The sequence below is a fragment of the Cololabis saira genome, chromosome 16 (assembly GCF_033807715.1).
Source record: "Cololabis saira isolate AMF1-May2022 chromosome 16, fColSai1.1, whole genome shotgun sequence".
Lineage (NCBI taxonomy): Eukaryota > Metazoa > Chordata > Actinopteri > Beloniformes > Belonidae > Cololabis > Cololabis saira.
In genome coordinates, this window is record NC_084602.1 from 13,796,612 (window position 1) to 13,806,911 (window position 10,300).

General features: G+C 41.9%; 1 protein-coding gene across 1 annotated transcript; it reads right to left on the reverse strand.

Annotated features, from left to right (window-relative positions):
• Positions 1-238: 238 nt before the first annotated feature.
• Positions 239-6,962, reverse strand: otomp (otolith matrix protein). The gene is made up of 9 exons (XM_061744495.1): positions 6,847-6,962; positions 6,536-6,672; positions 5,833-5,935; positions 4,634-4,819; positions 3,720-3,894; positions 3,275-3,342; positions 2,319-2,503; positions 1,171-1,342; positions 239-1,007 (listed from the first exon to the last, which is right to left on the reverse strand). Exons 1-9 carry the CDS (start codon positions 6,935-6,937, stop codon positions 997-999), a joined length of 1,128 nt encoding a protein of 375 aa, XP_061600479.1. The 5' UTR covers positions 6,938-6,962; the 3' UTR covers positions 239-996.
• Between the last annotated feature and the right edge of the window lie 3,338 nt (positions 6,963-10,300).

The following is a 10,300-nucleotide window of genomic DNA, read 5'->3' on the forward strand; positions in this document are numbered from 1 at the left end:
CTAAGCGTATAGTGTTACGACGCACGTATAACTGGCACAGTGGGGCCCACCGTAGCAGACGTGAGAAAGCGGTGATCCAGAGAAGTGAGCTATGCAAGCCATGGGAAAGGAGCAAACCTGTCAACACAGATGCATGAGCACGCACACACACACCAACGGACACACACACACACACACACACACACACACACACACACACACACACACACACACACACACACACACACACACACACACACACACACACACACACACACACACACACACACACACACACACACACACACACACACACTTTTCCTCTGTTGTACATAAACAGCAAAATATGCCAGACTGCCAATTAAGGGCAATAATGGCTGTGGGAAAGCATTTGTGCTTACAGACACACACTTACAGTAACTGAGAGTCTGAAGCTCAAAGTTAATAGCACCTAGTTTTTGAGACAGACCCTGTGGGAGGTGGACGGGAAAGTGGTGCTGAGGCTCACACTACGGACCATGCAGTTTCCCAACAAACGACTTATTTGGGGTACGTTAATGAATTCTGGGGATTGGGAGGTGGGGGGTCACTTTTAATCTTTAAAAAATCTGCTTTGAAAAAACGGGTAATCTTTCCGTTGCAATAAAATCATTAACATGCTATTCTTTTCTTCTCTGTTTATCATATGTCTCTTTTATTACTTTATTTCCCCCATCCTTTCTTTCCAGCATCCTATTATTAAAATGCTGTGTCGAGTTTCATGGACATTTTTAATAGGCGATTAGCCCCTCTGAGCATCGTCCTGCCCTGCCAGCCAGCATATTAGAGGACATCCTAAGCTGGAGGAGGGCAGGGATTTATATGAAAATGGAGATTTGGGTGGTGAAAAGCAGGGAGAAAACAAACATGAAAACTAACACGGAAACAAGGAAGGCTAAGAAGCGAAGACAAAACTGGAGGATGGAGACAGCAAGATGGGGTTGAATATGATGGTCTGGGTGTCTTCCGCCTCTTCCATCAGCAGAACCCTGTTGATGGAAAAACAAAAGTCCAGTAATGAGAGTAGCTGCAGTGGATGCCGCTAGTGGGTACACAGGCGCAGCAGAAAACACTCCTCCAGCCACTTAGCCTCCCACTCTTCATCAGCAAATCCACATAAACACACTTTTGCGCGCAGGCAAACACACTTACCCTCGCACTCAAAGGCCTGCAGCATGGTGGTGTAAGTGGGACCCAGCCAAGAGGTGTAGCTACCCAGAACTCTCTGCAGGTGGTGGGTGGCATCACTGAAGAGCAGATCCGATTGGCCGTAGCCTGCTGAGCTGTACAGGCTGAAGCCCTCGGTGGCGTTGCCAAATGCATTCTGCAGGAGAGAGACAGCGTGTGACTGCACTTAATGCATAAAGGCACGCATGGATGCGCGTTGGCGTGCTCCGTGTACATGTGCATCTTTGAGATTGTGGATATGTGCAGCACAGGGAGCATCAGTCCTCCTGACATCCCCCACACACACGCACTAGCACGGCAGGATGACAGTCCTCAGTAGGGCTGGGGATCGATTCAAATATCAAGAATCGATTCGATTCTGATTCTTAAGATTTAGAATCGATTATCACGCTTCGATTCGATCCGATTCGATCCGATATTGATTTGGGTTACTGTTAATAAAACTGTTTTTTCAGCTGTTGCATGAATTATATGACTGTCTAGTTATGCAACATATTAATACTAGTATTATATTGAGATTCAACAGCAAGTATTGCAGCTAATGATGCTGTAAGGACCAATCAGCTCCCAGAATGCTGATAGAACTGCTTTCAGAAACATCATGTGGGTCAGAATTACCAAACAGATGCAGGGCAGCAAACAGAGGACGAAAGAAATTGCTTTTATTCTTTCCCCATTTATGAGAATTTGGTTTTTAACATTTATGCAAATGTAACCTCAAGACAGTATATAAAGCAAAGAAATATAGACAATTTATGCAATTATAACTGAAAACTTTAATGTTTTCATACCTTTAAACATATTTAAAGGCAAAAACATGGCACCAGTTATTCTCATGTCCAACAAAATATTCCATTTTTGGGCATAAACAAGTACCAAAAGTTGTAATGTAATGATGAAAAAAAACACAAAAAAACTTTTTTTTTTTTTTTTTAAATCGATCTTTGGACATATGAATCGATTTTTAGGAATTAATATGAGAATCGATTTAAAATCGGAGAATCGATCTTTTCAACACAGGCCTAGTCTTCAACAGATAGCTTACGTGGTGAGATGAGCTGATCAATAACCCCGGCTGATGCACAGCTGATGCACTTTGTTTCCACACCTACCTGTAAACGTTCCAGGTATTTCCAGACGCGGCACTTATCCTCCACGCGGACGACAACACCGTTGGCGGGGACCGCTGCCAGGTGGCATCGCTCATACTCTTCCAGACCCGCCTCGGTTCCATCTGGACACAGCAGCTTGAGGTCCTCCAGCTCCAGATCCAAGGCCCAGGACTCCTGGTTCTTACCTGAGCAGGGGAGTGCAGCAGACTGCATTTAGCAAAAGGAGATGGCCATTTTAGAACTAATGCATAACTGATGTCTTGCCCAGACTGACAGCAGGGAGCACTTACTCATGACACAGTCTGTGACTGATTAGTCTTTTTTTCTTTAATGAAACACTTTGAACATACATCATCTGTAAATATCAACACGTCTGTGTTTTCTTGGCCCCCTCTTAACCAGCTTAATTCTGGACATTTTTGAACCATATGACAAAGCATGCTTCGTTAAACAACCGCAGTGTTTGTGGATCGGCGTCCAACTGTTCTCTCTCGGCTGCACCAGCAAAACTGCTGTAGCGTGACGGCGATAATGATCACCATTAATTTTGCATGTTGCCCAAAGCAGAGGAGCAGATGCAGCAAATAGTGAATTAGGACACTAGCTGGACAAAACGCCTGAACCTCTGGGTTATTTTTCTTGGTTTTTCGGGGGGGGAAGGGAGCTAGCGGTGGGGGGTTCTTTAGTTCTGTAGTTATAAAATCTGTTTCTTTGCTCCCTATTGTCCATCTGTCTCTGTGTCTTGATCTCTGAAGCAGCCATATTATAATACACTAGATGATTCCAGTATAATGTGTTTATTATGCTCTGGACGCCACATGCTGGTAAACACACAAATACACGGCGAAACACTGACATCTTGTGTCTGTACGGGGAACTGCACCCTCTGCAGCCTCTAAACACCGAGGTCACTCATTTAATCTGCAGTTGTGTATTCTCTAAAATGCTCCACTGACCATCTAAGTTGTCGAAAACTGTCGTGTGTTTGACGAAAGCAACGTCGCCAAGGTTTTCAGCCACACACCTGAAAGAAAAAAACAAAACTTTAGATCCCCTTTTATTCCTGGTTCAAACATAATTATGACAGCAGCTCTGCACAGCGATGCCATCGTCAATAATTATAGCACGCAGGCAACACCGGACCTGGTATTCACAAGTAATTACACTGTACACTCTTCATTTGACAGGTTTTTTATGATGGTTTGGGTTTTTTCTGGGTACAAGCATAAAGAGCACACAAGCCCTATATCGTATTTGTCACTGTTGCTGTCGCTGTATTCTTTCAGGCCAGGCACATTTTTCCCAGAAGCAGCGTAGATAAAGTGAGGTAGACATGGAAACGCTCCACCTATGGGTGCCATTAGCATCTCGTTCCCGGTGTAGTTGGTGTTGGTGTTGTACCTCAGCGCCCCTGCCTCCCCATAATGCCTCTCTCTGTGGTTGTTGGCACAGATGTGCCGGTCGTTGTCGTCTCCTATACAGGCCTCACAAAGGTTCTTTGGGTTGTTGCCTCTGGGATCGTGCTGAGGGTCCTTGACACCAGGTACGCAGCTGTAACCGAAGAAGTTCCCCACCGCTGCCCATCAAAACGGAGAACGTGCAACAAATCAGTAAAAAAGAAAGAATGCAGGTTATCTTTTTGAGTCCTTTCCTATTGGTTTGGGAGGATGTAGTTTGTATCTTCTTTTTGGATATGTTTCCATCTTTATTTATTAATCTACAATTTATAGGGTACAATATTTATTTTCCTGATAGATTTGCATACAACACATTTTTGGAACTCCTAAGAAAATATATATTTTAAGAATAACATAGGATAACATTAGGATAACTTAGGATAACTTAGGAAAACACAGATGTCCAAGGTCATGATACTGTCTCAGAAAATGTGAATATTGTGATGAAGTTCTTTATTTTCTGTAATGCAATTAAAAAAACAAAAATGTCATACATTCTGGATTCATTTCAAATCAACTGAAATATTGCAAGCCTTTTATTATTTTAATATTGCTGATTATGGTTTACAGTTTAAGATTAAGATTCCCAGAATATTCAAATTTTCTGGGAATCTTACAGTTTTCTTAAACTGTAAGCCATGATCAGCAATATTAAAATAATAAAAGGCTTGCAATATTTCAGTTGATTTGTAATAAATCCAGAATGTATGACATTTTTGTTTTTGTAATTGCATTACAGAAAATCACAATATTCTAATTTTCTGAGACAGTCCTGTACATTTTCCACAGCCTTGCTCTCCCATCCTCCCTCTGGACCTCTCATACACATCTGTGCACGCCTGTCCCTGCAGGTCTTACCTCTGGGGAAGTTGCACTGCTCTCCCACGCTGATTTGGGACGTGTTAACCAAGTAGCCGATGGGAACGGTCCAGCCCACGGTGGTTCGTATGCCCGGGTGACAGGAGCTACGCTCGTGCATCTCCAGCAGGGACAGGTCTGAGGAGGAGCGGCGGGCCAATGCCACCACATGGTAGCCGATGCCATCTGGAGGGAGAGGTTGCAGAGATTTGGAGACAACAGAAAAGGAGAGAGAGAAAAAAAACAGGGAGCAGATCCGAAGGGAGAAAACAAGCGTGCTGCTTTCACATGTTCGGGTATCAGCTGCCTACAAAAATTAGGCAAAAGGAATCACAACATGTTGGCTAAGATAGAAAGTATCTCCAGGTTGTAGATCCATCTTTAACAGAGCCACATGGAAGAAGCTGTGTCTTATATGACTGTACAAGTTTCTTACATCATTGTGGAAACCTTCAGCTTCTTCTTTTTCTACAACATTACATCAGTTCACTGAGGCTTTTTTGGCCTTTTTTTTCCACTTCAGGTCCCACCACCTTATTTCAACAAGGTGGACATTTGGACTTTGACTATTCCAAGACTAGTTAATTTTTTTCAGCCACTCAGCTGTAGATTTGCATTAGTGCTTTAAATAATTGTTCTGCTGCATGGCACAGTTGTGACCAAGGCTGTCGGATCTTGAGTTAAACATGCAGGGATGTTCCCTACTGGGGAGACTGGAAACTGACCCATGTGTCATTAATCTTTCCAACTTTATAACACTGAACTTCAAATATTAAGTAACTTTTTTCCAGATTGATATCTGCAGCAGTTGCAGAATATTACTGATGTCTTTTCCTAAAGATAAATTCATCAACGGCTGGTGATTAGGAGTATTTGGTTTCAACTTGTCCTCTTGAATCTTATGCAAAGAGGAATGTGGTACTTTTTAATGCACTTTTTTTTCTTTTTCATTTCATTTCTGTTAAGTACATATTTGCACAGGGGAAAAAGGTTTCATGTTATTGTTCGCCTGAGGTTGCATTTTCTGCTACAATCAGAAGACTTTTATGGTTTCTAACACCCTCTTACACACATACAAACCACAGGATTACATAAAGAGGTGCTAAACTTTTCACGTCCCTGTATGTCAGGATTGCCTCACGTTGGGGTTTTAAAGTCGTCCTGGATGAACTGCTGGAAAACCCCAGCGTGCAACTCACCGACTCCATTGTGAGACTCTCCTGCCGCGAGGTCCAGACCATGGCAGAGTCCCGCCGCATAGATGTCATCTGCAGGCATGGAGGCTGCGTCTGCCGTCCCGTTCTGAGGGGAACAGATCCAGCATCAGTGGTCAGTTCCTGACAGGAGAAGTCCTTTCAAGTAATATGCAATATATGGAAGGACCCCCCCACCCCAAAAAAAAGAAAATCACATCTGTTTGGAAAATGCTAAATTGTTAAGAAAAATTTCTAAAACTAAAACTCACAGCAATACAGAAAACACAACTGTAAGCAAAAACTCAGAAACAACACAATATATAACACAAATCATATTCCAATTTTAAAAGTTAAAAGCACTTTATGTTTTTATCATTTAACTTTAGTGTTTTTGCCTTCACTGCACCGACTTTCGTGTTTGTTGGAATGTTGAGCTATGCAATTATAATTTTTCTTGTCAGTTTTATCTTGTTTTGCACCTTCCTATGCATCAAAATGGCTTCTAAAACACAACAGGATTTTTGTACATAAGAAAAAAGAAGGTGATGATGAAGGATGTTGTGTATTTTTCAATTTCCTCCTCTATCCTTTCAAATATCAAAGGTAATGCCATATACTTGCCTTTGTAGTAATTAATAAAGGTAAGAAAATCCTATTTTCTAATGTTTGTTTTTTTGTTTTTTTCCACCTGCACATGATTGCATACCCTGATTTTGTCTATACAATCCCTGGTGCTCAGACCGCGGACACACTGCAGCGTTCCCCTCACATTCCTGGCTGTAGCGTTACCGGACAAATCCAAACACTTCTGCTCCTCAGCGTCAGACAGCACACACCAGGAGACTAGAAAACAAAAGATACGTGACTCAAATGTTTACGCAGAAGAGACCACAAACAGTTCTCCAGCCTTCAAATCCAGAAGCCAAAGATTTCTGCTTGTTTTATTTATTTCTATTTTTCCCAAGCACGCCAGCATCTCTTTAAACATCGATGTAGTTAAGATCTGAAGATCTGTACCTGTAGTTTTGTGATGGGAGACACAGCTGACTCTCAGAAGAGGCAGAAAAAGCAGCAAAGCCACATGCAGTCTTCCCTCTGGACGCTCCATGTCGGCTCTGCTTGGAAACCTACTTGGGACTGATTCAGAAATTCATCTGAGATTAGGAACAGGTGGAATTTGTCAGAAGAAAAAAAAAGAAAAGGTATCCCAGCTCCCCCCTCCCTCTCTTCAAACCTTTAGACAGGTAGCTGAGCTGTAAAGTCAGAGCGTGAGGCAGGTAGGGTGACTGTAGGCGGAAGGAAACATTACATTATATCTCCATCCCTGGCTCTTAAGTCAAAATCCTCGTTAGATAATCCTTTTTCCATCTCATGATGGCAGTATAACATTTCTCTCTCCAATTATCCACTGAGACTTATACCCGGCGGAGAGGATTGTGGTCGGCACATGCAGCCCGGAGCAGGCCGGGGTCACCTGGCACAGAGCGACCAACCGGGGTCTTTAATTAAAAAAAAAAAAAGCTGTGGACAATGTGTCTCTGTGCCGGGGTGGTGTTCGTGCAGAATAGATACCGGTTGGGTCTTGCTCCAACTCACTGGAGACTAAAGCCCCAGGTAAGCAGGAGCGAACAGCACTGGTTATTGTCCACGGCCGAGGAACCCGGCGGAGGGAACACGTGACAGCTGCTGGACACCAAATGTACCTTTCTCTCCCCGCAAGCACTTTCTCACCCCACAAACTCACCGACATTTCTCTTAACAGCTTCTCAGTCAACAGGGAACTTTACAAATGTTAACAGGTGAGAAGTGAAACTCATTTATCTCTTAATTTTTTTTTTTTCCTTGCAGGTTCACGCAGATTCAGATCTGCATGGCCGCTCAAGTGGAGACGGCTTCCGTTTTGCTTTCATGAGGCTTTTTCCGAAAGAGTTCTTTTCTTTCTGGGTGGTTTGGATGTGATACCTGATCTTCAGCACACTTCAGTGACGGAGTAAAGGAGGCACAGAAGGGCTTTTCAAACCATGCACTTAGGCAGAAATATGGAGATTTGATTCATTCTCCAATGAGAGTAAAAACTCGCCAAGACATTCATACATCTCACAGTGTAAACAACACAGAAGATGATTCATATCCTGTTTTCCTGCGTATAATTTAGGGAGCGTATATGCAAACTCCAGAAAAGTTGTGGCGCTCTGTGTAACGTAAATAGAAACAGATGCAATAGCTTGAAAATCTCATAAATCCAGATAATATTCACAAGAGAGTATAGAAAACAAACCACATGTTTAAATGGAGGTAAATCACCATCGTTACAAAAAGAAAATAAGCTAATTTTGAATTTAATGGTAGTGATCCATATTGAAACATTAAAATAGTGTGTATACTTGATGTTGGGGAACTGAGGGGAGAATTTTGGTGGAAGAATGTTGACCCATTATTGTCTGGTAGAGGACCAAGCAGGTTCAGTTCAGGTCTAGACTGCTCAGCACCTGGACCTCTATGAAACCAAGCATTTGGGATGGGTGCAGCAAGGCCTTCCCTGGAAAAGGATGGGAGCATGTTTACGCTATGAAATATACCTTAAAACGCTACTGATCTCTCCTTTCCAGATGTGCAAGTCGCTAATTGTATAGGCCAGGTGTCGGCAACCCAAAATGTTGAAAGAGCCATATTGGACCAAAAACACAAAAAACAAATATGTCTGGAGCCGAAAAAAATGGAAAGTCTTGTATAAGCTTTAGAATGAAGGCAACACATGCTGCATGTATCTATATTCGTTATAACTGGGGGAAGATTTTTTTTTTCATTATGCACTTCGGGAAAAAAGTCGAAATGACGAGAAAAAAGTCGAAATGTCGAGAAAAAAGTCAAAATGTCGAGAAAAAAGTCGAAATTTCGAGAAAAAAGTCGAAATGTTGAGAAAAACATTGAAATGTTGAGATTTAAAAGGAAAGGAAAAAGGAAGAAAAAAAGAGGAAGAAAAGGAAAAAAAGAAGAAAAAAAGAGAGGAAAAAAAGGAAAAAAAGAAGAAAAAAATAGAAAAAAAATAGAAAAAAAGGAAAAAAGAAAAAGAAGAAAAAAAGGAAAAAAAAAAAAAAAAAAGGTCAAATATTTTTGAAAAAGCTCCAGGGAGCCACTAGGGCAGCGCTAAAGAGCTGCATGCGGCTCTGGAGCCGCGGGTTGCCGACCCCTGGTATAGGCACAATGTACCCGCCATGGCGTGAAAGATGCAGCTGTTTGAACTGTGCACTAATGCCAACCCAGATGCTCCTTCTCCTCTCTTGTTTGGAGCACACAGTGTCAAATTATAATTCGTTGGACCACACAACAGTTATCCAGTTCACCTCTCTCAGGTTTGAATGAACTTTGGCCCAGAGAATAAATGTATGTTTATTGGGATCATGTTCACATATAGTTTTACTTCTTTGGTGGAGCTTTAATCTGCAGTTGTAGACAGCATGACCCGCCGGCGCCGAGTGCTCCTGAACTCGCATTACATAACCGTGTCTGTTTTTACTGCAGTGCCCAAAGCTCAGGGGCTCCCCGGAGGGATTTTTGGCCTCCTCCCACGTACACCCAGATTTCTCAAGATTCACATACTTATCGTGCTGTAAATAAGATATTGAGAGTCTTTGCAGTTTTATGCAGATGAACATTATTCTGAAATTGTTGCAGAGTTTGCAAATGCATGTTTTTTCAGACCGTTGAGCCTCCACCAATCTTTACTCCAGAGACACTTTTCTTTCTTATTCTTCAGGTTAGTTGGTAGCTGGTTCTCAACATGACGGTGCGTTACTGCCACCAACTGACTCAGAATGTGGACTGGAAATAAAGAAAGGGAAATTCCTCATATCCTTCAACATTCTTTCAAACAAATGAATCTGTCTTAATGATGGGATATTGCCTAATGATATTTATCTTTTTTTTTTATTATTTTAGGCTCGCTCAATGAACTTGAACCTCACCTTCATTTTCTCTGTTTGTGTAATATTAACATGTTGGTCCTCTACAATATCACCTTCCATGTATTATACTTCATTTTAATAAATAATGAGGTGTTTAAACCAGTATGTCTGAATCTCAGATGGGATATGATTGATTTTTCTCTCTCAGATCAGAGAGACGCTTCTCACTTTTTCCTCTCTCTCTTAATTTGCATCCCATCAGAAAAGTTGACAATAAAAATACTAGACTGGTTATTGCGTTTTTGTGTCATCAACGGTGGGGTAGCCAGGATGTTGTAATGACTGTGGTGGAGCTGCATTTCAGTGATTAGACAGTGAAAACCATACACAGACAGAAGTCTAACTTAACTCTCAGACTTTGTTCAGACTAAGATGACAGGATAGTTCACGAGGCCGTTAAAGTCAGTCGTGCAGCTGGAATCTGAGAACAACACTTCTCTAGATCTAAACACTCTAATCTGGTGATAAAATTGACAAATGATGCCTCAATTTTAAAGACGCAATAA